The sequence below is a fragment of the Saccopteryx bilineata genome, chromosome 4 (genome assembly GCF_036850765.1).
Source record: "Saccopteryx bilineata isolate mSacBil1 chromosome 4, mSacBil1_pri_phased_curated, whole genome shotgun sequence".
NCBI classification, from domain to species: domain Eukaryota; kingdom Metazoa; phylum Chordata; class Mammalia; order Chiroptera; family Emballonuridae; genus Saccopteryx; species Saccopteryx bilineata.
In genome coordinates, this window is record NC_089493.1 from 111,092,432 (window position 1) to 111,119,639 (window position 27,208).

At 39.9% G+C, this 27,208-nt stretch overlaps 1 protein-coding gene across 1 annotated transcript in view; it reads left to right on the plus strand.

Annotated features, from left to right (window-relative positions):
• LOC136335525 (tetratricopeptide repeat protein 6-like) overlaps positions 1-26,917 on the plus strand; it is a 58,357-nt gene extending 31,440 nt beyond the window's left edge. The window contains exons 7-11 of the mRNA XM_066276722.1: positions 4,675-4,885; positions 8,585-8,737; positions 9,576-9,746; positions 26,132-26,357; positions 26,787-26,917. Of these exons, the coding sequence (XP_066132819.1) occupies positions 4,675-4,885; positions 8,585-8,737; positions 9,576-9,746; positions 26,132-26,357; positions 26,787-26,917 (892 nt within the window). The remainder of the gene's footprint in view (positions 1-4,674; positions 4,886-8,584; positions 8,738-9,575; positions 9,747-26,131; positions 26,358-26,786) is intronic.
• Positions 26,918-27,208: the final 291 nt, after the last annotated feature.

The following is a 27,208-nucleotide window of genomic DNA, read 5'->3' on the forward strand; positions in this document are numbered from 1 at the left end:
CAACACAGAGTAAGTGCTGGCGAGGATGTGGAGAAAAGGGAACCCTCCTGCACTGCTGGTGGGAATGCAGACTGGTGCAGCCACTGTGGAAAACAGTATGGAGATTCCTCAAAAAATTTAAAATGGAACTGCCTTTTGACCCAGCCATCCCACTTTTAGGAATACATTCTAAGGACACCACATCACTGATTCAAAAGAAGAAATGCATTCCCATGTTTATGGCAGCATTTTTTTTTACAATAGCCAAAATCTGGAAATAGCCCAAGTGTCTGTCAGTAGACGAGTGAATTAAAAAGCAATGGTACATATATACAATGGAATAAAATAGGGCCATGAAAATGAAGGAAATCTTATCTTTTGCGACATGGATCGACCTGGAAACTATTATGTTAAGTGATATAAGCCAGCAGAGAAAGAAAAATATCATATGACCTCACTCATTTGAGGAATCCAATGAACAATGTGAACTGAGGAACAGAACTGAGGCAGAGGCAGGATCAAAGGGACCAGAGGGAAAGGGGATAATAGGATGGGATCAGAGAAGGGAGATTGGTGAACTTATATATATAAGGTCTACCAGAAAGTTCTGTCCATTTTTGGAATAAAACAAAATATAAATTTTTCTTACCGCCAATAAACTTTATTAAATAATATATTTCCACACCAATCCTGTCTTCTGAATATGGTCCGAAATGGTTTGCTGAGCTGAATTAAGCCTTTCTGTGATCTCTGATGTTGTCAGAAAAGGATTTTGCTTCAACATGGTCTTAACAACATCATCATCGATCAAAGATGGTTGCCCAGAACGTGGCTTATCAGAAAGGTCGAAATCACCTGTTTCGAATTTTTCAAACCATCTTCTGCATGTCCTATCAGAAACTGTACCTTCACCAAACACTTTCAATAAATTTCTACATGCTTCTGTAGCATTTCTTCCTTGTTGAAATTCGTATACAATACAGTGGCGTAAATGAACTTTATCAGTAGCCATGGGTACACTATCACTTCACACATAAGACTAACATGAATCAACTTTGTTTTAGTTAATTTGCTATGTCAGTATGTATACATTAAGTGATAAAAATAGAGAGGCACACATGCGCCAAATAAACATGTGCTTACGTGTCAAAACTTGTTGTGATAGAAATGGACAGAACTTTCCTGTAGACCTTATACATAACACAGCGTTATAGAGAGCAGAAAAGCAAATCCTGGAGGGAAGGGTGGAGGGTGGCAAGGGAGAAGTTGAGAGGAACAGGGGTGTGGGGGGGATGTATTTGGTGGGACACTTGAGTCTATGTAAACACAATAAATTTAAAGCAATAAAAAAATAAAAAATAAATCAAATTCAGGAATGCTATTCAGCCTTTTATAATTCTGAGAAAAGGACTCTAGAATATTATCCCAGCTTATTCTGGTATGAAAATTGCTCTTATCTTCTTTTTTTTCTTTCATCACAATCTTCAAAGACCCCTTCAGCTTTTCTTAGGTTGTATGGACTCATGTACTTACTGTAAGGTATTTTCCCTGCCAAGGAAGAAGGAAGAGCGTAGCCATGAATTATGGAACAGCAAGAGCTTTATTTACAGTAGAGCACTTCTTGGACAATGTTCTCTGCTCCACAAGACTGGGGCCAGAGAAGTCACACTGATTCTCCCACGTGAGGGTAATTTATAGGGTCGTTAGGGTGGTCGAGTTGATATGACGTGATGAAATTTCATTGGCTGACAGATGGTCGTTCTTTTTCAAAGGGCTTCTGGGAAGTTTCTTTTAGCATGCATGGGTGTGGGCGGTTCCAGCCAAAGTTCCCAGGCCTGGTTCCTCACGTGACCTTCCCCCATTGCCAACTGACCTCATATTCTGACCCTTTATGTTAGAGAGGGGCACCACTATTTGTCTGGGTACTTCCTGCTGGTTAGGGGCATCGTGGGGAGAGGAGGTCAGAAGGCTGCAAGCAGCCCGATCACTGGCAGAGCAATTGCCCCTTTTGGGCAATAGGCTTTTCATCATGCCTCTACGTGGAGGACAAGCCACTCAAATGGGAGGCCAAGTCAGTCAGGTAGGCCCTGAGGGGAGTTGCGTATATGGGTGTAGGAGCATCTGTTTGACCATGACTTGAGAAACCTCGCAGATGTGGCCCTGTAAGAATTTAAAAATAGAGGAGTAAATATGAGTAATATGTTGATAATTAGAAGAGGACCTAGGATAGGGGCAGCCCAGGTGAGGATGGGTGGCTGCTACCAGGAGTTAAGCGGGTTGTAGAAGGAGAGATCCTTGCACAGTTTCTCTTGCAGATGGTGGAGGACCCCGATGCTTTCTTCCATTGGGCCAGTCTCATTGAACAGCATTGCTCCCTGCTTTAGCTCACTCTGGTGGCAGGTTCCTGGTGGAAGGGACAGGAGCAACAGGGGAATCTGCAGGGCCCAAACTTTTAGTGAGCCAGAGACAGGTAGGGCGCAGTGGTTCCAACTGCCAGTGGTCCTGCATGGGAGCAAGCTTGAGTCGATAAACATGGTATTAAGATGTTTGTCCTAGGAGTTTGGCTGCAGTAGGAGTAATCAATATTACCGTATGGCATCCTGTCCAAATTGCATTTCAGGGGTGGCATGCAAAGGAGAAAAGAAGGGGTCCCATCTATACTCCCATAACAAAGACCTGTGAGGGAACTAGAGGTTCAGAGTGTGCTGCAAGAAATGAGATGGACTTACCTGCTACCTGTAGCATTACCCAGGGCTTGGCAAGGGTGATGGGGGTCTCTGAGTCTGGGCCGCATCAGTCGTCCATGAGGCCTAGGAGTTTGAGCGATGGGCCTGCCTGACTGACTTGGCCTCCCATTTGAGTGGCTTGTCCTCCATGTAGAGGCATGACGAAAAGCCTATTGCCCAAAAGGGGCAATTGCTCTGCCAGTGATCGGGCTGCTTGCAGTTAGGGCAGGGCTTAGTGGGCGGCCTCGGGCATGGGGCACTGTCAGGCCCAGTGACCCTCCTTGCCACATTTAAAGCAAGTTCCTAGTGGGGTTCCTCTTTGCAGTCTGGACTTGGGTCGGGCACCTCCTATGCCTTGACCCTGATGCTCTGCAGGCCTCAGGGCTGCCACAAGAGCCTGGGTTTGGAGCATGCGGGCCTGGTGAGCAGCCTTGGTCTTTTTCTACTAGTTGCAACCATTAAAAACTTAAACGCCATGTTCATCAGGTCTCGGATAGGGGTTCGGGGGCTGAGAATAAGAGGAGGGGGGCTACTGGGGAGCACTCAGATCTGGCTGGAAACGCTGGAGCCATAGGTAGGACAGGGCCAGAACTTCTTGCAAGAAGACCAGGGCTGCGCCGTGGGGTCAGGAGCCCTGCAAACCAGTTTGAGGACCAATGGCCTGTGGAGGAGAGGACCTTATGGGGGAGGGGTTTAAGAACACAGTGGAGAAGGGAGGGGCCTCTGGCCAGCAGGGGAGGAGAAAGAGGGACTGGTATTTGCAAGTGAATGAGAAACAGGATCCATCGAATGGAGGGGAGGAGCTGATAGGATGGAGGGAGCCTGCAGGAGGGGAAGAGAGTTGGGGGTCAGCGAAGGAGGAAAGATCAGGAGTGGAGGGTTTAGCTGAGGTTTCTCTGGCCAAAAAGGGCCTGTGCCATGGAGCAGGTGGCACAGAGATTAGGACGGGACTGCAAATACTTGAAACACTGAATGTAAGGGGTCTCCAACCATTTCCCAGTTTTTTTGGCAATAAATTGGTGAGGATGTTAAAATCGAAAGTCCCTTCAGGAGGCCACCTGGTTCAATTATCCAGTGGGAATTGTGGCCTGGCCACAGTGGAGAAGAAGAACAGTTTCTTCTTCTTTAGGGAGGGAGAGATTTTGGATAAGGCACTCCAGGAGTATTTTTGATTCTTGTGCCTCTATGGCCACCTTCAGCCCTTGGAGCGATCAGAGATGAGAATTGGCATCCCACCACTCAAGCTCTGGTCACTGGACAGTTAGGAAGAGTGGGTGTGGCCTGGATGTCTCCATGGGCACACATGCACTCGGAATGGATAAAAGGTTCCTGACACAGCTGCGATTACAGACAGGGAGTCTTGGTGGAAAGAACTGAGGGGAGGCGGGAGGCAGGGGACTTACCGCACCATGTGCCGAAGTGGGTGGAAAGTCAGAGATCCTGGCTCTTCCTCGGAAGGGAAGGGGAGAGGAGCGGCCCCAGTGGGCTTCAAACTCCTCCCAGGTTTCAGCACCAAATGTAAGGTATTTTCCCTGCTGAGGAAGAAAGAAGGGCATAGCCATGAAGTGTGGAATAGCAGAAGCTTTATTTAGTAGAGCGCTTCCTGGACGATGTTCTCTGGTCTGTGAGACAGGCGTCAGAGAAGTCGCACGGATTCTTCCATGTGGGGGTAATTTATAGGGTCATTTGGGTGTCAAGTTGATATGACGTGGCAAAATTTTATTGGCTGACAGATGGTTGTTCTTTTTCAAAGGGCTTCTGGGAAGTTTCTTTTGGCACGCATGGGTGTGGGCGGTTCCAGCCAAAGTTCCCAGGCCTGGTTCCTCACATGACCTTCCCCCATTGCCAACCGACCTCACACTTACTTTCTATCATGGATAATAAAGTAAAAATTTTTAATAAGGTTCCGTGCAAATCTTTATGAAAAGTTTACATACAAGAAAGTATCAATAATTTTATTTATTTTCAGAAACAAAGAGTTTGAAGAAGCTGTTGATTTCTTCACCTGGGCTCTTAATATTAATCCTTGTTTTGTGGATGCTTACGTTGGACGGGGAAATTCTTACATGGAATATGGTCATGATGAAGGCAACAAGCAAGCACAGAAGGACTTTCTGAGAGCCTTGCATTTCAATCCAACGTACACAAAAGCCAGAATTAGTTTAGGCTATAATTTGCAGGTAATATTATTTATTAATAAGAACATTTTGTGCCATGAAAGCAAATTTTGCACCAGAGAAAGAATATATTTGGCTCTTTTCTGATGATGAGGATGCATGCTTTCTTTCTTTTCTTTTTTTTTTTAGTGAGAGAGAGACAGACACAGACACAGACAAACAGGAAAGGGGAGATATGGGAAGCATCAACTTGTACTTGTGGCACTTTAATTGTTTATTGATTATTTTCTTATACATGCCTTAACTTGGGGGTTCCAGCTGAGCTAGTGACCCCTTGCTCAAGCCAGTGACCTTGGGCTCAAGCCAGCGACCACGTGGTCATGTCTATGATCCATGCTCAAGGTGGAGACCCTGTGCTCAAACTGGTGAGCCTGCACTCTAGCCAGATGAACCCGCGCTCAAGCCAGTGACTTCGGGGTTTCAGACCTGGGTCCTCAGCATCCCAGGTCTATGCTCTACCCACTGCAACACCACCTGGCCAGGCAATATTTCTTTAGTTTTGAACATTTTACCTTTCCCTTGCTATTCATATCTGAACAGCAGTGGGAAGCAGTTTCAGGGAGCTTGCCTAGGGAGCACTTCTGAGTACTAGGTACAGTAGTGAGATGAGGATCTTTTGAATCTGAGCTTCTTTAATACCTTCACCCCTTTCTACCTTACCCCCACACTTATAGACAACTTTTAAAATTTGTCTGATGGGTTTCACATGAAAGAACCTGGCTAACATTTGTTTCTTGAGCTCATACCTGGGCTGTATAGGTTCTGTCCTGCTGAATTAGTGGAAAGCTAAAGAGGATGCACAGTGTATGAAAGTTCTGAGGTGAACTCTAGCCCTGCAGTGGGTCAGACAAGCACTGTACAGGGACTTCAGAATTCAGATCATTTCCCACTGGCAATGATTTAGAATATACCGAGAGGGCAAGACATCAGGCATTTGTCCTTCTGGCAAGATGGAAGAGTGCAGCTCTGTGTGAGGCCAGGCAGGTCTCTAAATGCTTTCTGGGACACTTGAACTTGACCCATGCACTCACCAGGTTCTTTGCACTAATAGGAGATGTAGTGATATACTTGGGATAAAGTGCTATTCCATTCCAAGTGCTATTCTCCATGAAAAGGAAGTAAGTAATCTTAAATCCTCTTTTTACCCTTTTTAATATTCAAAAGTTTAAACAAAAAGTATGTTCAAATTGCTGAAATTCCTATTAATAAACTTCCATTAAAGTTGAATTTTTAAAAATTTAAATATAAGTGGGCTTGGCTGATCTCAGGCTAATAATGTTGGGTGGGGTTATTGGGATTGGTGATTGTAGGCCCCGTAGTCACGGCCACCGTCACTGCCATGCACTGCAGGTTCCTATTAGATTGAGGCAGACAGTAAAGAAGCAGTGGAGCCAAAAAATGGTGGGCCATTCCTTTATTCTACTCTCATACTGGCGATCGAGCAAACACACAGGACTCCAAAACCCTGACACATTCTCTGGTTCCACAACCAGGAGGAACTTTTCTGCTTTTTCCTAGAATCAAAGGCCACACCAGTCTTAATCATCTCTGGTTCCCTATCTGCACACCTTCTCTCTTCTCCTCTCTGCACAGACTGGCTTCTCCTACAGCACCGGCCATCTTGGCTTCTCTCCTCCTTCCTCACTCTGCGAAAAAAATGGCTTCCTTCTTTCCTTCTTCTTCTCTCCTTTGTAAACTTCTTTGGTGCCAAAAACTTCTCCTCCAGTGACATTAGCATAGCAATGACCCTTCCCAAGAAGGAAGGTAATTAGCAGTTTCACAGACCAGCACCATTTTTAACAATAAAAGTGAGCAAACTCAAAAATCATATTTTAAAAACTCATTTGCCCAACAGTGATTATAGTGAGGTATGCCCAAGAACTCATTACTAAGAGACATAAGATTGCCTTCTGAGAATTAAACAAAAAATTAGCCATTATTGGATCACAGTAGAAATTTGCAAAGTCAATTTAAAAAGACACGATGACTCCCAAAGCATGCAGAGCTTACTACAGTCTTACCAAATGTGTTACCATTGTTTACTACATTTTGATAGGCATTTACTGACCACCTATTATTGACAGGTAGTGATCTAAGTCTAAAGATACAGAAATGAGCGAACTATACTTAGTTCTTTCTCCTTGTAGAGTTTGCTACCTGAAGAGGTAGAGGCACCAAGCAATCATAGGATTCATTATTTAGTTATATGCATGATAAATGCAACAAAGGAAAAGGATGGGTTTTAGGACAGTTTATAAGTAGGGAACCTAGCTTTGTTTGAGGAGTGAAGGAGGGCTTTTTAAGAAATTAACATTTAAATTGAGGCCTAGAAGACTAGTAATTAGTCAGAGGGAGGGGTTTGGGGTGGGGTGAGACACAGCGTTCCTGACTGATGAAGAGGTGGAGGGCCCAGGGGAAGAAATATTTTGGAGGGGGCAGAAGTGAAGTGAGGTGGGTCTAGAAAATCGAACAATGACTGGAAGTGAAGGGCTTGCAAGCCAGTTAAAAATGTATCATTAACCAGAGCAGTGACATCAGATTCATGTTTAATGAAGATGCCACTGGGTTTGTATCAACCTGGAAGAGAATTGGGAACACATCAGTTTGAGGAAGGGTTGAATCAGGAAAGGAAAAGCGAGAGTTAGAGAGCCCACACCCAGTCCTGCTCAGGGGAAATAGTGACCTGATGTGCAACAAATACTTTCAGATTTCCCTACTGTGTGCTTAGCACTAGGGATGTGAGAGTGAGCATAACAGTTGTTGTCAGGAACAGGTTACAGATATAATCCTACTGTGAGGCTGTTTGCGGTTTGCTATTCTAATAACTTAATCTCAATTTGCCTGATTATTAAGTGAACTTGTGATGATGATGGTGAATCTCGCAAAATTTGCCAAGAGGGAGAAGATTTGCTAGTTAAAGAACAGTAATCTTATTAGTTATATCTTAGTTATACCCTTGTTAGTTTTATGTCAAAGTCAGTGGGCTTAGCATGGTTCATGTGAGTCAGTTTCCTAGATGCCGTGGACTGTGCTGAATTCATCAGCTTGATGCCCTCCTGTAATGAGGTACTCAGTTTCCTGTTGGTCTTCTCTAGGAAATATTCTGATATCATTCTATTCATGATGTCCCTCTCCTGACCTTTTTTTCTTGTTTTCCAGTTGTCACTAAGGTTGGAATAAATAGATGTTTGGTAGATTTGCATGCATTTTCCACAGAGTATGTGAAGTGATCCTAAAATTCCAAATGCTGGCACAATTTATCAATATAGGTTTTATGCCTGTGGTTTATGCATTTATTTATTCAACATATATTATGTATATTATGTATAACTGGAGGTTCAATGCCAAGCAAATAAATATAGTATCTGCCTATGTGTGCAGACAGAGCTCAACGTAAATTTTGTGGTGATTTCCAAAGCATAGGTGCTTCACATGGTGGCTGTGATTTTAAATTGTCCAAGATTGTTATGCAATTATTCTGACAATTGGATTTATTTTTATTAATTACAATTTCAACATAAACTCTCAGAAGTAATTAGTTGATTGAATCCACTCACAGTACAGCCTACTTGTTTAAAATATCTTAAATTTAGCACTGTATAAATAGACCCTTTCTAAAGGTTTTATTTGATTAAATCAGAATCAAACAATTGTCATGTTATGAATAATATCCTATTTCATGTAAATGGAAAATTATTTTAGGCCCAAGAAAAATTCCAGAAAGCTTGGACCCACTTTACCATTGCCATAGAAGTTGATCCAAAGAACTACCTAGCCTATGAGGGAAGAGCTGTGGTCTGTCTTCAGATGGGTAATAATTTTGCTGCAATTCAGGATATTAATAATGCCATAAAGGTAAAAATCCATTTAGATTATATTTTTAGCATTATCAGTTAATAAGATGAAATAAAATATTCTCTTGTTATCTCCTAAAAGTGACTTGTAGAGAAAATGATATTTGTATTTTTGTTGTTGTTATTCCTAGAGTAAAGAGTTATTATGGCTTACCAGTTCTATAACCAGAAGGCATTTAAAGTTCAAAAATCAAAAGCCTGATAAATGATTCTCTCAGTAAAAGCAGTTTATAGTTTCATGAGACATCAACATTATTTTGTTATAAACAAATGAATGTAAACAATAAAATACCATTCTGAGTGTGAAGGAACTACGGAAAGAACAATGTACCATAAATCCCAGAGTCTTCTGTAGTGAAACGGCAAATAAAAATCTCAGGTTTTGCATATGGTGACAGGTCTTTTTTTTTTTTAAAATAAATAGAGTTTTGGATGCTGTTTCTGTTGATTTATGTAGATATTCCAACCTTTGACATGAGAAAAAGGAAAGAACTGAAAGATAATTTTTACTGCTTAGGACAAATAAATGTGTTTAATTTACTTTCCAGCTTTAACAGAACTAAGCAGATAAGCTTTTCCCCCATGTCTGCTCTTTGGAGAGGAACTGAGTAAAGCAGTAAGATTATTTGTTTTATTACAACCAAGTCAACAAAGTTTTGACATTGAACCAACTTCATACTGAGCCCTTTCTCAAAATATTTGCTCTATTGGGGCTTCATCTGAACTATAAAATTACTAATTGCCCACAAGTAGATTTCATGACGTTCATTTTTTGTAGACTTGAAATTGGAAATAAATAATATTCTCAGATGCTAAATACTCATACTGTTATATTGCAGATCAATACTACAGCAGAATTCTTAACAAATCGTGGTGTAATTCATGAGTTTATGGGTCAGCAACAAAATGCAATGAAAGACTATCAAACAGCGATTTCTTTAAACCCCACATACTCATTGCCTTACTTTAATGCAGGAAATATCTACTTACACCACAGGCAGTTTTCCCAGGTAATGTGAGTTTTCCTTAATATTTTCTTTTTGACACTAAATGCTTTCTTCGTTATATATACAGTGTGTCCATAAAGTCATGGTGCAATTTTTTTTTTTTTTCCTGAAGCTGGAAATGGGAGAGACAGTCAGACAGACTCCCGCATGCGCCCGACCGGGATCCACCTGGCACTCCCACCAGGGGGTGATGCTCTGCCCCTCCGGTGTGTTGCTCTGCTGCGACCAGAGCCACTCCAGTGCCTGGGGCAGAGGCCAAGGAGCCATCCCCAGCTCCCGGGCCATCCTTGCTCCAATGGAGCCTCGCTGCGGGAGGGGAAGAGAGAGACAGAGAGGAAGGAGAGGGGGAGGGGTGGAGAAGCAGATGGGCGCTTCTCCTGTGTGTCCTGGCCAGGAATTGAACCCAGGACTTCTGCACGCCAGGCTGACGCTCTACCACTGAGCCAACCAGCCAGGGCCTCATGGTGAATTTTGACCGGCCACAGGAAAGCAACAAAAGATGATAGAAATGTGAAATCTGCACCAATTAAAGGAAAACTCTCCCAGTTTCATACCTATTCAGTGCAGTTCAATGTGGGCTCACACAGATTTTTTAGGGCTCCTTAGGTAGCTATCCCATATACAGACTCGTCACTGACTGATGGCCTACCAGAACGGGGTTTCTCCACCAAACTGCTGGTTTCCTTTAACTGCTTATCCCACCGAGTAATGTTATTCCTATGTGGTGGCGCTTTGTTATAAATGCGCCAATATTCACGTTGCACTTTGGTCATGGATTTGAATTTAGCGAGCCACAGAACACACTGAACTTTCCTCTGTACCATCCACATCTCAACTGGCATGGCCGTGGGCTGCTCCGCTGTATACACGGTGTTACATCATCATCTGTGCATGCGCACCTGCTGCCACCTCATCCTACAGAAACTGGAAGGGTTGTCCTTTTATTTGCTGCAGATTTCACATTTCTATTGTCTTTTGTTGCTTTCCCATTACCGGTCAAAAGTGCACCATGACTTTATGGACACACTGTATTTCGTTACTCTTAGTTCAAATTTTCGTCTTAGTTCTCCAGTTAAGTATATTCAGTTCTCATCATCAGACTGTTTGCCAGTTTCCCTCCCAACTGATTGTTTCTTGGTTGTCTGAAATGAGCCATTTCTAAGAGTCCTGAGGAAGGGTTCATGGGAATAATATTCCTTGAATTTTTCATGTTCATTACTGTTTGCCTGTAGCCTTTATATCTTAAGGAGGCATGTCTCGGTTTAAAATCCTTGGCTCACTTTTTCTTCCCTTGAGTGTCTTGTGTAGTTTCACTGTTTTCTGTGTTGTACATTGATGTCAGATAGCCAGATGCAAATTGGTTTTTTTGTTATTTGTGACTTTTTTTGTTTGGATAATCAAAGTTTTTCCAACACATGGGTCAAAGTTAACAAGTACACACTGTGTGTTTTCTATATGTAGATTTTAGAAAGGTTTTGTTCAATCCAGTAGAAAATTTTTTTCTATAGTATTTCATAGTTCTGATTTTCTTCATTAGGAATACTCTATAGTCTCTCTCTCTCTCTCTCTCTCTCTCTCTCACACACACACACACACACACACATATCATGTCCTTTGACTTCTAAATAACAACTATTTTCACATTATTTTAAGTTTTTATTTTTAATTTACAGTGTTGACATGGTTTCAAGCCTCCCACTCAGTATAGCTCCCTTTACATACCACACCTCAGGCCCCAGGCAAAGTCTCTTTATACCCTCATTTCACCACCTTTGCCCCCTTTCCCACCCCCCTTTCCCTCTGGCTATTGTTGTCTGTATCTGTTGTGTATATATAACTTGGCTAATCTCTTCACCTTCTTTGATCTTGTTCCTTCTTCGCCCTTCCCTCTGACAGCTGTGCTTCGGTCCCCTGTGACCCTGCCTCTGTTTCTATTTTGTTCCTTAGTTCATTATGTTCATTAGCTTCCACATATAAGTGAAATCATATGGTATTGTTTTTCTCTGCCTAGCTTATTTCACTTAGGATAATAATCTCCAGATCCATCCATGTAGTCACAAAAGGTAAAATTTTTTCTTTTTCACAGCCATGTAGTATTTCATTGTGTAAATGTACCACAGCTTTTTTACTGTTATTTATTTATTTTTAGGGATAGAGACAGTGAGAGGGATACCAGTATTCAGCTGTTTTGTTGCAATGACCTTGTAGTATAGCTTGATATCAGGAAATGTGATACTTCCCCTTTAGTTCTTCATTTTCAAGATTGCTGAGGCTATTTGAGTTATTTTTTGATTCCATATAAATTTTTGGAATATTTGTTCTAGATCTGTGATCTATGCCATTGGCATTTTAATATGAATTACATTGAATCTATAGATTGCTTTGGGTAGTATGGACATTTTAATGATGTTAATTCTTCCTATCCATGAACACAGTATTTGCTTCAACTTATTTGTATCTTCCTCGATTTCTTATTTTAATGTTATAATTTTCTGAGGACAAGTCTTTTATGTACTTGCTTACTGTGTTTCCCCGTGTATAAGATGCACTTTTTAATGAAAAATGTGTGGTCCAAAAACTGGGTGTATTTTATAGAATGGTTGTAGATTTTTTTACTGGCATTTCTCACTTTTTCATGCTTGCTTTTGCACTCATTGTTGTGGATTAATAAAACTTGAATTCAGGCCCTGGTCAGTTGGCTCAGCGGTAGAGCGTCGGCCTGGCGTGCGGGGGACCCGGGTTTGATTCCCGGCCAGGGCACATAGGAGAAGCGCCCATTTGCTTCTCCAACCCCCCCTCCTTCCTCTCTGTCTCTCTTCCCCTCCCGCAGCCAAGGCTCCATTGGAGCAAAGATGGCCCCGGGCGCTGGGGATGGTTCCTTGGCCGCTGCCCCAGGCGCTAGAGTGGCTCTGGTCGCAGCAGAGCGACGCCCCAGAGGGGCAGAGCATCGCCCCCTGGTGGGCAGAACATCGCCCCTGGTGGGCATGCCGGGTGGATCCCGGTCGGGCGCATGCGGGAGACTGTCTCTCCCCGTTTCCAGCTTCAGAAAAATACAAAAAAAACCCCCCAAAAAACAACTTGAATTCAATAACTTCATGTAATACATTTTTTTTCCCAAATCTCAGACCCCAAAATTAAGGTGTGGCTGAGACTTTAGGGTTTTCTATGTACAATATCATATCATCAGCAAATAATGATAGTTTTACTTCTTCTTTCCCAATTTGGATGCCTTTTATTTTTCTTGTTTGATTGTTGTGGCTAGGACTTCCAGTACTATGTTGAATAAAAGTGGTGAAAGGAGACACCCTTGTCTTCTTCCTGAGTTTAGGGGATTGCTTTTAATTTTTGCCCACTGAGTATGATGTTGGCTGTTGGTTTGCCATATATGGCCTATATTATGTTTAGGTATGTTCCCTGTATTCCCATTTTGCTGAGAGTTTTGATCCTAAATGAGTGCTCAATTTTATCAAATGCTTTTTCTGCATCTATTAATATAATCATGTGATTTTTATCCTTTTGTTTATGTGATGAATCACATTTATTGATTTGCATATATTTTACTAGTCTTGCCTCCCTGGAATAAATCCCAATTGATCATGATGTGTGATCTTTTTAATGTATTTTTAGATCTGGTTTACTGAGAATTTATCATCTATGTTCCTTAGGGATATTGACCTATACTTTTCTTTGTAGTGTCTTTACCTGGTTTTGGAATTAGGATAATCCATGCCATGTAAAATGAGCTTGGAATTCTTCTGTCCTCTTGAATTTTTTTGAATAGTTTGAGAAGGATAAGTGTTAGTTCTTCTTTGAGTGTTTGTTAAAATTCACCTGTAAAGCCATCTGGTTTAGGACTTTTGTTTCCTGGGAGTTTTTTGATAACTGTTTTAATTTCACTTGTCGTAATTATTTTTTCTATTTCTTAATCTGTTAATTTCTCTTTCATTTTTGTTGCTTTCTTCACATCTCTCTTTACTATATTTTTTGTCAACTTTTTTTTTTTAATAAATTTTTATTAATGGTAATGGGATGACATTAATAAATCAGGGTACATATATTCAAAGAAAACATGTCTAGGTTATTTTGTCATCAAATTATGTTGCAAACCCCTCGCCCAAAGTCAGATTGTCCTCCGTCACCCTCTATCTAGTTCTCTGTGCCCCTCCCCCTCCCCCTAACTCTCTCCCTCCCTCCCTCCCATGTCCTCCCCCTCCCACCCCTGGTAACCACCACACTCTTGTCCATGTCTCTTAGTCTCATTTTTATGTTCCACCAATGTATGGAATCATGTAGTTCTTGTTTTTTTCTGATTTACTTATTTCACTCCTTATAATGTTATCAAGATCCCACCATTTTGCTGTAAATGATCTGATGTCATCATTTCTTATGGCTGAGTAGTATTCCATAGTGGATATGTGCCACATCTTCTTTATCCAGTCTTCTATTGAAGGGCTTTTTGGTTGTTTCCATGTCTTGGCCACTGTGAACAGTGCTGCAATGAACATGGGGCTACATGTGTCTTCACGTATCAATGTTTCTGAGGTTTTGGGGTATATACCCAGTAGAGGGATTGCTGGGTCATAAGGTAGTTCTATTTGCAGTTTTTTGAGGAACCACCATACTTTCCTCCATAATGGTTGTACTACTTTACAGTCCCACCAACAGTGAATGAGGGTTCCTTTTTCTCCACAGCCTCTCCAACATTTGCTATTACCCGTCTTGTTGATAATAGCTAATCTAACAGGAGTGAGGTGGTATCTCATTGTAGTTTTGATTTGCATTTCTCTAATAACTAATGAAGCTGAGCATCTTTTCATATATCTGTTGGCCATTTGTATCTCTTCCTGGGAGAAGTGTCTGTTCATGTCCTCTTCCCATTTTTTATTGGATTGTTTGTTTGTTGTTGAGTTTTATGAGTTCTTTGTAAATTTTGGATATTAGGCCCTTATCTGAGCTGTCGTTTGAAAATATCAGTTCCCATATAGTTGGCTGTCTGTTTATTTTGATATCAGTTTCTCTTGCTGAGCAAAAACTTTTAATTCTGATGTAGTCCCATTCATTTATCTTTGCCTTCACTTCTCTTGCCATTGGAGTCAAGTTCATAAAATGTTCTTTAAAACCCAGGTCCATGATTTTAGTACCTATGTCTTCTTCTATGTACTTTATTGTTTCAGGTCTTATATTTAGGTCTTTGATCCATTTTGAATTAATTTTAGTACACGGGGACAGGCTGTAGTCGAGTTTCATTCTTTTGCATGTGGCTTTCCAGTTTTCCCAACACCATTTGTTGAAGAGGCTTTCTTTTCTCCATTGTGTGTTGTTGGCCCCTTTATCAAAGATTATTTGACCATATATATGTGGTTTTATTTCTGGGCTTTCTATTCTGTTCCATTGGTCTGAGTGTCTATTTTTTTTGCCAATACCATGCTGTTTTGATTATCGTGGCCCTATAATATAGTTTAAAGTCAGGTATTGTAATACCCCCAGCTTCATTCTTTTTCCTTAGGATTGTTTTGGCTATTCGGGGTTTTTTATAGTTCCATATAAATCTGATGATTTTTTGTTCCATTTCTTTAAAAAATCTCATAGGGATTTTGATGGGAATTGCATTAAATTTGTATATTGCTTTGGGTAATATGGCTATTTTGATTATATTTATTCTTCCTATCCAAGAACAAGGAATATTTTTCCATCTCATTGTATCTTTTTCGATTTCCCTTAACAATGCTTTGTAATTTTCATTATATAGGTCCTTTACGTTCTTTGTTATGTTTATTCCTAGGTATTTTATTTTTTTTGTTGCAATCGTGAAGGGGATTATTTTTTTGAGTTCGTTTTCTAATATTTCATTGTTGGCATATAGAAAGGCTATGGACTTTTGTATGTTAATTTTGTATCCTGCGACCTTACTGTATTGGTTTATTGTTTCTAATAATCTTTTTGTGGAGTCCTTTGGGTTTTCGATGTATAGGATCATATCATCAGCAAAAAGTGATAGCTTTACTTCTTCTTTTCCGATATGGATGCCTTTTATTTCTTTGTCTTGTCTGGTTGCTCTGGCCAGAACTTCTAGCACCACATTGAATAAGAGTGGAGAGAGTGGACAACCCTGTCTTGTTCCTGATTTAAGGTAGAAAGTCCTCAGTTTTATGCCGTTTAATAGGATGTTGGCTGATGGTTTATCATATATGGCCTTTATCATGTTGAGATATTTTTCTTCTATACCCATTTTGTTGAGAGTCTTAAACATAAAATTGTGTTGTATTTTATCAAAAGCCTTTTCTGCATCTATTGATAAGATCATGTGGTTTTTATTCTTTGTTTTGTTGATATGGTGTATTACGTTAACCATTTTGCGTATGTTGAACCATCCTTGAGATTCTGGGATGAATCCCACTTGATCATGATGTATTATTTTTTTAATATGTTGTTGTATTCGGTTTGCCAGTATTTTGTTTAGTATTTTAGCATCTGTATTCATTAGAGATATTGGTCTGTAGTTTTCTTTTTTTGTGCCATCCTTGCCAGGTTTTGGTATGAGGGTTATGTTGGCCTCATAAAATGTGTTTGGAAGTATTGCTTCTTCTTCAATTTTTTGGAAGACTTTGAGTAGAATAGGAACCAAGTCTTCTTTGAATGTTTGATAGAATTCACTAGTATAACCGTCTGGGCCTGGACTTTTATTTTTGGGGAGATTTTTAATAGTTTTTTCTATTTCCTCCCTGCTGATTGGTCTGTTTAGGCTTTCTGCTTCTTCATGACTCAGTCTAGGAAGGTTGTATTGTTCTAGGAATTTATCCATTTCTTCTAGATTGTTGTATTTGGTGGCATATAATTTTTCATAGTATTCTACAATAATTCTTTGTATTTCTATGATGTCTGTGGTGATCTCTCCTCTTTCATTTTGGATTTTATTTATTTGAGTCCTGTGTCTTTTTTCCTTGGTGAGTCTTGCCAAGGGTTTGTCAATTTTGTTGATCTTTTCAAAGAACCAGCTCCTTGTTTTATTGATTTTTTCTATAGTTTTTCTGTTCTCTATTTCATTTATTTCTGCTCTGATTTTTATTATCTCCTTTCTTCGGCTGGTTTTGGGTTGTCTTTGTTCTTCTTTTTCTAGTTCCTTAAGGTGTGAAGTTAAGTGGTTTACTTCGGCTCTCTCTTGTTTGTTCATATAGGCCTGAAGTGATATGAACTTTCCTCTTATTACTGCTTTTGCTGCATCCCAGAGATTCTGATATGTCGTATTTTCATTTTCATTTGTCTGTATATATCTTTTGATTTCTGCGCTTATTTCTTCTTTGACCCATTTATTTTTTAGAAGTATGTTGTTTAGTTTCCACATTTTTGTGGGTTTTCCCCCCTCTTTTTTGCAGTTGAATTCTAGTTTCAAGGCTTTATGATCAGAAAATATGCTTGGTACAACTTCAATTTTTCTAAATTTGCTGATATTGTCTTTGTGGCCCAACATATGGTCAATTCTTGAGAATGTTCCATGTACACTAGAGAAAAATGTATACTCTGTCGCTTTGGGATGAAGTGTCCTGTAGATGTCTATCATATCCAGGTGTTCTAGTATTTCGTTTAAGGCCACTATATCTTTATTGATTCTCTGTTTGGATGACCGATCTAGAGCCGTCAGCGGTGTATTGAGGTCTCCAAGTATGATTGTATTTTTGTTAGTTTTTGTTTTAAGGTCAATAAGTAGCTGTCTTATATATTTTGGTGCTCCTTGGTTTGGTGCATATATATTAAGGATTGTTATGTCTTCTTGATTCAACTTCCCCTTAATCATTATGAAATGACCATTTTTGTCTCTGAGTACTTTTTCTGTCTTGTAGTCAGCATTATTAGATATGAGTATTGCTACACCTGCTTTTTTTTGGGTGTTGTTTGCTTGGAGTATTGTTTTCCAGCCTTTCACTTTGAATTTGTTTTTATCCTTGTTGCTTAGATGTGTTTCTTGTAGGCAGCATATAGTTGGATTTTCTTTTTTAATCCATTCTGCTACTCTGTGTCTTTTTATTGGTAAGTTTAATCCATTTACATTTAGTGTAATTATTGACACTTGTGGGTTCCCTACTGCCATTTTATAAATTGCTTTCTGTTAGTTTTGTATCTAGTTTGATTCTTCTCTTTTGTTTTTCTATCATTTGTTTTTGTTTGTTTGTGTTCCATACTTCTTTCCTCTGTTGCTACCTTTTTTAAGTCAAGTGTTTTTGTGGTGGTTTTTTTAAGGGTGGTTACCATTAAGTAATGAAAAGGGTACCTACCATATTCATTGTAGTACCCTATCTTATAAGTATTTCTGCACTTCATCATCCTTTGCTACTGTTAATCTCCATCCTCTCCCCCCTTTTTTTCCTTTGTTGTCACAGTTTAAGTTTGGTTTTATTGTGTTCTTGGTGGAGCTGTTACTTGTGGTGTTGTTTTCTTTTGTTCTTTGAATCTGGTTGGAAAACCCCCCTTAGTATTTCCTGGAGTGGGGGCTTTCTGTTGATAAATTCTCTCATCTTTTCTGTATTTGTGAATGTTTTTATATCTCCTTCATACTTGAAGGATAGCTTTGATGGGTATAGTATTCTTGGCTGAAAGTTCCTCTCTTTCAGGGCTTTAAATATTGGGGTCCACTCTCTTCTAGCTTGTAGAGTTTCTGCTGAGAAATCTGATGATAATCTAATAGGCCTTCCTTTATATGTTGTACTCTTCTTTTTTCTGGCTGCCTTGAGAATTTTTTCTTTGTCATTGGTTTGTGTCATCTTTATTATGATGTGCCTTGGAGTGGGTTTGTTGAGGTTAAGAAAACTCGGTGTTCTGTTTGCTTCTTGAATTTGAGGCTTTAGTTCCTTCCACAGGCTTGGGAAGTTCTCGTCTATTATTTGTTTGAGTATATTCTCCATTCCATTTTCTTTCTCTTCTCCCTCTGATATACCTATTATTCTTATGTTATTCTTTCTGATGGAGTCAGACAATTCCTGTAGGGCTTTCTCGTTTTTTATTATTTTTGAGTCTCTTTCTTCTTCTCTCTGTTGTGCCTCAAGTTGTTTGTCTTCTATTTCACTAATCCTATCTTCAATTTGGGCTGTTCTGTTAGCTAAGCTTGTTACCTCGTTTTTCAGCTCGTGAATTGAGTTTTTCATTTCTGTTTGATTTGTTTTTATAGTTTCAATTTCCTTGGTAATATATTCTTTGTGTTCATTGAGTTGTTTTCTGATCTCCCTATATTGCCTTTCTGTGTTTTCTTGTATATCTCTGAGTATTTTTAAGATTTCTATTTTAAATTCTCTGTTATTTAGCTCCAAGGCTTCCAATATGTTAAGTCTTTTCTCCATAGATTTTTCCACATCTATTTGTGTTACCTCTCTTTCTTTTGTATCCATAATATTCGATTTCCTCTTTCTTATCGGCATCTGAGGGTGGTCTTATTGATAGCACGCAGGCGCACTCCCTGGCGGCTTGAATGAGCGTCGCTGCTGCGGTAGCTTCCTCCACACCCTCGTCTCTCAGATTCAAGTGATAACAGTCCTTTTGTTTTCAGTTTGTGTGGAACTCCGGAATGCTCCGAGGATAAATTTTTCTCTTTCTAGTTGATAAATTTGTTGTGATTTAGGGGAGAGCTGTCGGACGCGCTTCTCACGGCGCCATTTTCGTGACGTCACCCTTTTGTCAACTTTCAAGTTGACAAAAGGTCTACTTTTTGTAGACCTTTCAATTCAAGTTTCCTTAAAAGTTTTTTTTTCTAAGCCCTGGCCGGTTGGCTCAGCGGTGGATGTCGGCCTGGCGTGCGGGGGACCCGGGTTCGATTCCCGGCCAGGGCACATAGGAGAAGCACCCATTTGCTTCTCACCCCCCCCTCCTTCCTCTCTGTCTCTCTCTTCCCCTCCCACAGCCAAGGCTCCATTGGAGCAAAGATGGCCCGGGCGCTGGGGATGGCTCCTTGGCCTCTGTCCCAGGTGCTGGAGTGGCTCTGGTCACGGCAAAGCGACGCCCCGGAGGGGCAGAGCATCGCCCCCTGGTGGGCAGAGTGTCACCCCTGGTGGACGTGCCGGGTGGATCCCGGTCGGGCGCATGCGGGAGTCTGTCTGTCTCTCCCCGTTTCCAGCTTCAGAAAAATGCAGGGGAAAAAAAAAAAGTTTTTTTTCTAGTTCCATCCCATGTCCATGTCATACCTCCAGGACCACTTCTCTTCTGAAATCCTCTATTTCTGAATTACTTTTTTTTCTTAAGTGCTATTGCTTCTATAATAATTTTTTTTCCGTTCATTTGAAATGTTATAAATTTTTTAAATCTAGATTGTAGCAATACTTTTTTCTTTCTGGCATTTTTATCTTTCTAAAAATTAGTTATTTTTCATCCTTGTTTTTACCATAAAGGTAGGTGAATTATTTTTCTCTCACTCATATTTGAATGCAATACATTAGTTTCCTGTTCTAATGCAGAGGTTCTTGTGGGAATTAAAGGAATAAGCCATGAGAAATTTCCAACTTGAGCTTCCTCGGACACTATAGTGAAGGATTTCACAATATGTCCTCTCTAACTTCCCTAGTCTGTAAGGCTACCTTAAGCTCTGTGTCTCTGAACTTCTCATAGCCTTTGACTTCTAAAATGATACACTCATTTGAAAAAGTTGGGTGTTTCATTTTTGCTTGCATTTTTTGAGACTTGTCACCTCTTCCTTCTCCTTCACCACCCAATCCTGTCACCATACTCTTTAATGAAATAGTCTTTGGGACTTATTTATGTGTGAAGAGGCTCTGGTTCTTGTTTATATTTTGCTGGAAACATTTAGTAAGTATTCCCTGTTTTCATTTAGCTTCTCATTCTTTCAAGTTCCACATATTCATGATGTACCTGCCATGTGCTAGGCATGAGGCTACAGAGATGAAGAAGGTAAAAAAGGATTCTTTCATGATGTAGTTTACATTTTATTGGAGGAAGAAATAGAAAATAAGTTTTAACAATATTTGTAGTGATATATTGTTAATATAGTTTCGTATCAGCATTCGCATTCTGTGGGACTACAGAAGATTACCGGGCAGGGGGGATAGTATTGATATAAGCAGAAAAAAGGGGTTTAAGGAGCAAGCCCTGGGTAGCACCACTGTGTAGAAGTGAAACAGAGAGGAAATGCCAGTAAGCAAACTGAGAAGGGAGCATCCAGACAGGATGATAACAAAAGTGGAAGAGATGTCACTCTGGTGAGTAAGTGCTTTAAGAAGAGAAAAATGTTCCTGTGTCAAATGCTGCTGAGATGTCAAGGAACAGGAGGGTGCAAGAGACCGTTGATAACTTTGGCAAGAACATCATTGAAATAACGTGGAGCAGAAGGTTGAGTGAAAAAGGGTCTTGGAGGAAATGTGAGGTGAAGAATTGGGGACCGCTCAACTTGTTCAAGAAATTCTTCTGTGAAGAGGGGTAGTGAAACAAGAGTGGTAGCTAACGTGGGTTAAGAAGTGTTCTTTTGTTCTCGTTTTGTTCCGAGGACTAGTTGATTCCTGCGCCTGTTAATGAGAAGGATCTAATAGAAAGGGAGAAGTTGCTGATGCAAGAGAGAGTAGCAGGGATAATTAGTATCAAAATCATTGAGAACTTGATGAGCTAAGAGTTTGTGAGTCACAGAGGTGGCCTTTATTTGGAGCAAGACACACTGTGCATTATGTCATGAGGGAAAGCAAGAGAGCCAGGACACACAGCTAAACATAGTTTGGTAAATATTGATAGTAGGCATTCCTATTGATTATATTTTCTCCATGGAACACAAATACTTGTCATCAGTTGAGGGTGAACAGTTAAAAAGAGAAACAGATGGCTAGGAGTTTTGAGAAGAGAGAAAACGTGAAAGGCTTGTGTTAGAGAGTGGTAGGGTGATCATACTAGGGAGCTGTAGCAGAAAACATTAGGTAGGTTATAGTTTTTTTGGGTTTTTTTTGTCTTTTAGTACATGATTTTTTATTTCTTTTTCTTTAAAAAATATTTTAACTACAACTGACTGTCAATATTTTATATTAGCTTTAGCTGTATAGCAAAGTGGTTAGATATTTATATAATTTACAAAGAAGATTCTTCCCCTCCCCCTGACATTATACATAATTATTGGAGAACATTAAACTCTCACTTGAGGTTTGTGGTTCTGAATTTACAATGAAATCTTGACTCAGTACTGGCTTGAATACAATTCTTTCTATACAGAGGCAGTACTATTTTGTGTCACTCCATAGTTGCCTCTGTGTGCTGATCTTTTATCTCCTCACTCCAGTTAGATTGTAAGCTCTTTAGGGCCAGGAATCATACTCCTTCCTCTTCTCCCTAGATTTTCTTATTCAGAAAGCCAGTCTATACCCCTAGTTTGGACTACATGTTTGCCTCCACCTTTCTTCTGAGCTCCTAACCCATATTTATTCAGTTGCTAAAATTAGATATTTTTACAAGGGCATCAGGGCCAAAATGGAATTTATATATCCTCTACTCGCAATCCAGTGCTTCTTTGTATACACTCTCTCTCAGTTCAAAGTGTCATGTTCCATAGAATCACCTGAGTAAAAACAGTGTCAACCACGGCTTTCTCTTCTTCTCCTCTTTCATCTAATCCTGTCAACTTTGTTCTTATTTTTTTCCTCAAACATGTTCCTTCCATTCTGTGTCTTCTGCCATTGCTTAGTTTAGTTCTTATTCTTTCCCAAGTTAACCATGACCCTGAGCAGCTTGCTGATCTCTGTAAAGAGTCTGGTTGACCTCAGTGGTGAGGCTAGATGCAGGAACAGAGAATTTTTTTATTTTTATTTTTTGTATTTTTTTGAAGCTGGAAACGTGGAGAGACAGTCAGACAGACTCATGCATGTGCCTGACCGGGATCCACTCGGCACGCCCACCAGGGGCGACTCTCTGCCCACCAGGGGGCGATGCTCTGCCCCTCCTGGGCATTGCTCTACCGCGATCAGAGCCACTCTAGCGCCTGGGGCAGCGGCCAAGGAGCCATCTCCAGCGCCCAGGCCATCTTTGCTCCAATGGAGCCTTGGCTGCGGGAGGGGAAGAGAGAGAGAAGAAGGGGGGGGGGGTGGAGAAGCAAATGGGCGCTTCTCCTGTGTGCCCTGGCCGGGAATCGAACCCGGGTCCCCCGCACGCCAGGCCAACGCTCTACCGCTGAGCCAACCGGCCAGGGCCGGAACAGAGAATTTTTGAAGTTATAATTCTGTAAGTCATAAATCAGACTGTCGTAGCTCAGGTCTCAGGAGACAGCTGGGAAGCTACTGTTTCTCTAGGTTGACAAGCAAGCGTCAGTTGCCTTAAACTTCATCAAACTGGCTGGGCTCTAGCAAAGTTTCTCTGCATTGTAGAATTAGTTAATGAAATGAAGACAAACCCAATACCCGGGGAAATTTTCTGTGCCCTTAAATGTTTGAGATAGGAGAGCCTCGTATTTTAAATGTATTTATCTTTATTAAGTCTGGGCATCATTATATGGAACTATTTGGTTAGATCTGAAGTGTAGTTTGATTTTTTATTTTATTTTAGTATGGCTATATTTCCTCAAAACTAGGGACACATTACATTATCTGGACAAATATTTTATCTAAAATGTATTTTGTCCGGTGTCCTGATACATTAGATCAGTGGTAGTCAACCTGGTCCCCACCGCCCACTAATGGGCGTTCCAGCTTTCATGGTGGGTGGTAGTGGAGCAACCAAAGTATAAATAAAAAGGTAGATTTAACTATAATAAGTTGTTTCATAAAGATTTATTCTGCCAAACTTAGTGAAAATATGACATAAAGTACTTGGTAAGTAATTATTATTATATGCTTTAACTTGCTGTAACTCTGCTTTATAAATTTTATAAAGTAAAGTTACTTCCTTACTTTATAAATCACCATTACTGTGGAACCAGTTGGCGGTTAGAAAATTTTACTACTAACAGAGACACAAAAGTGGGCAGTAGCTATAAAAAGGCTGACTACCCCTGTATTAGATGCTTGGGATTCACAGTGCACACTCCTTCCAGAGGCAAGCAGACTGGGAGAGCAGTTGCTCAGCTATATGAGCATGCTCTAGGCTCCTTTGTGCACATTTGTCATTAATGTATCTTTGGCACCCCCCCCCACCTTTATTTTTGACGATACTGGTCAGGAGAAAGGATTGTTCAATAGAACAAATAATCTCTAGAGGGTTAAAACACGGATGTGTTTCAGCTCCTTTTATCGTTAGTGACTTAACAATTTTTAAACCACATTTGGATGAGCTTCGTGTATGCATCGTGAACTACAGGTGACTTTAAAAGATAATTGGATCTGCTTTTCTAATTAATTACAGATATAAAGGCATTAGATCAATTGTTAAAAAATCACCATTTAGGGTGGTTGGTGGCTTTACCCTTTAATTGCTTCATAGATAATACTCTTGTACTTCAAATAACTTCATTATATTTATAGGCTTTCATTTTCTAAGTAATATATTTGGGAAGTTTTAATAGAAATATTTTCTTTCTTTTTTAGAGAAAGAGAGAAATGGAGAGACAGACAGGAAGGTAGATGAGAAACATCAACTCGTAGTTGCAGCACTTTAGTTGTTCATTGATTGGTTTCTCATGTTTGCTTTGAAGGTGGTGGGGGGCTTCCATTGAACCAGTGGCCTCTTGTTTCAAACCAGCAACCTTGGGCTTCAAGCCAGTGACCTTTGGGCTCAAGCCAGTGACCATGGGGGTCATGTCTATGATCCCACACTCAAGCCAGAGATCCTGTGCTAAAGCTAGATGAGTCTGTGCTCAAGCTGGTGACCTCCAGGTTTTGAACTTGGGTCCTTACCATCCCAGGTTGACACTCTATCTGTTTAGGTTAGAGAGAGTTTTAGGAAGAAAGGAGAGATCAAGAGTGTTAATGCCACAGAAATGTCATGGAAGAAAATAACTAGAAAATATTCACTAGGCTTGAGGGTGTCTTCAACCTTAATAAGAGCAAAACTCATGGAATAGAGAGAGGTAAGTAGAAGCCAGATTCTAATGTATTGGAGAAAATCAAGTGGTAAGGAACTGGAGAGAGTAAGCTTTTTCCTTTAGGGAAGTTTTAAAGTAGGAGCAAATTTTTATCCCTCATGGAGTTAGAGAAGAGATTCCTACCTTGAATGGTAGGATGTCTGATTAACATCTCAAGTCATTTGTGATAAAGGACCAGTTTTTTTTTTTAATTTCTAATTTGTTGTTGATCAAGACCCCAATACTGGTCCATGGACCACACTTTGAAGGGTTCTTCCAGATTGATGATGATTTGTGAATAATCTAGAGTCTTTCATCTTCTTGACAAGCTGATTTCTACCTTCTCTTGTCCTTCCTTATAGCATTTCATAGTATAATTGAGTTTTTATCTTCTTTTGGAATGCTTTAAAACCTTATTTAAAAATATATTTATCTCTGTAGCTTTTAGATAGTTTGCTTTTATATGAAAAATGTTAATATTCTAACTTATATTTTATCTTCTTAGTATGACCTTTATTTTATGATATATATTTTACCTTTTTTTACTGCTGTACAGGGATGTGGGTTTTGTGGGGTGCATGTAGGGTGGTGAAGCATTTCACTTTAATTAAGAGGATTATTTTATTTTATTTTTTTTTAATTTTGTTAAATTCATTGGAGTGACAGTGGTTAATAAGGCGATATAGATTTAAAGTATACGATTCTATAATACATTGTCTGTATATTGCATTGTGTAGTCAACTCCATTTTTTTAATTTTTAAATTTTTTTATTTTTCTGAAGCTGGAAACGGGGAGAGACAGTGAGACAGACTCCCGCATGCGCCCGACCGGGATCCACCCGGCACGCCCACCAGGGGCGACGCTCTGCCCACCAGGGGGCGATGCTCTGCCCCTCCGGGGCATCGCTCTATCGTGACCAGATCCACTCTAGCGCCTGGGGCAGTGGCCAAGGAGCCATCCCCAGCGCCCGGGCCATCTTTGCTCCAATGGAGCCTTGGCTGTGGGAGGGGAAGAGAGAGACAGAGAGGAAGGAGGGAGTGGGGGTGGAGAAGCAAATGGGCACTTCTCCTATGTGCCCTGGCCGGGAATCGAACCCGGGTCCCCCGCACGCCAGGCCGACGCTTTACCGCGGAGCCAACTGGCCAGGGCAAACTCCATTTTTTTTTTATCACTGACATTGTCTAGAATTGCTTACACATGGTGATAACAAAAAGCAGAATGACTATTGATCAGTTCTATTACTGTTTCTTGCATTCTCCATAGACAGTGCACCTCCTTATTATCTGTATCTGGGCTGAAATGCTTGCACGACCCCTTAGAAGTAATGTGGGCCTTAATTTTACATTAAGAGTAAAAGTGCTTCAAATTGCTGTCTAGCTACCAATTAAAATATATTCCAGTTATCATTCTCTTCACATGTTGTAGGCCAGTGACTACTTCTCAAAGGCTTTAAAGTTTGATCCAGAAAATCAATGTGCTACCATGAATCGAGCTATCACAAATACAATGTTAAAGAGATACAAAGAAGCAGAAGAAGATTTTGCAAGTGTAATTGAAAGCTGTCCCTACTGGGCTGTGGTATATTTTAACAGAGCCCAGTTCTACTGTTGTTTAAAGCAGTATGAACTAGCTGAAGAAGACCTAAGTAAAGGTATATGTTTTGGTAATGTTTTGGATAATATTGCAGTGGTCAAGGTGTTTGTTTACAAAAGAATAAACCCATTTGGTCTATTTGTCTAGATAAGCTTACATTAGAATGAATGTTTTTATATATCATATATTTAATGTAATCATATGGGTTCCTTTATGTAATCACTTACAGAAGCTAAGTGAGCTAAGATACAGAAAATTAGGGAAACTGTACACAAGCATTGCAGCCTTTCAAAGAAAGACACTGTACTGTTTCCCTGATTTAATTTTCTCAGAAAGATTCAATATTTTAAATTTAAATAACTAGGTGCAAATGAATAAAAATGTTTTCAAATAAGTAATTCTAAAGTTATGTTATAAAATTTTTATTTAAAAAATGAGATTTTTAGAGTATTAGCATAAAATATATCTTGATTATTTTCTTTTACAGCTCTGTCTTTGAAGCTCAATAATGCTCTGGTATATAATCTTCGAGCAGAAGTTCGCGGTAAAATAGGTGTGATTGAGGAAGCTATGTCTGACTATAACCACGCACTTGATCTTCAAGAACATGCCCAGTGATACGATTACATACAGTGTGGTTTCTGTAGCAGTTTACACAGCTTTTAAACCAGAAATTAAAATGTATCCATTGTTTAAAACAAAGGTTGCACTATCTTCATTACTATACTCAGTATGTTTCGTCTTCTCTATAACACTTTAATGCATTTTAGCAACATATTATGTTATATATTATAAAACATTTAGATCATTTTATGCATATTTAGCACAACTCAATAACTGAACTTCTTTGCAGTGTACAGAATTTAAATGGGAATGTTTCTTAAAGAATATTAACATGTAAAATATTTT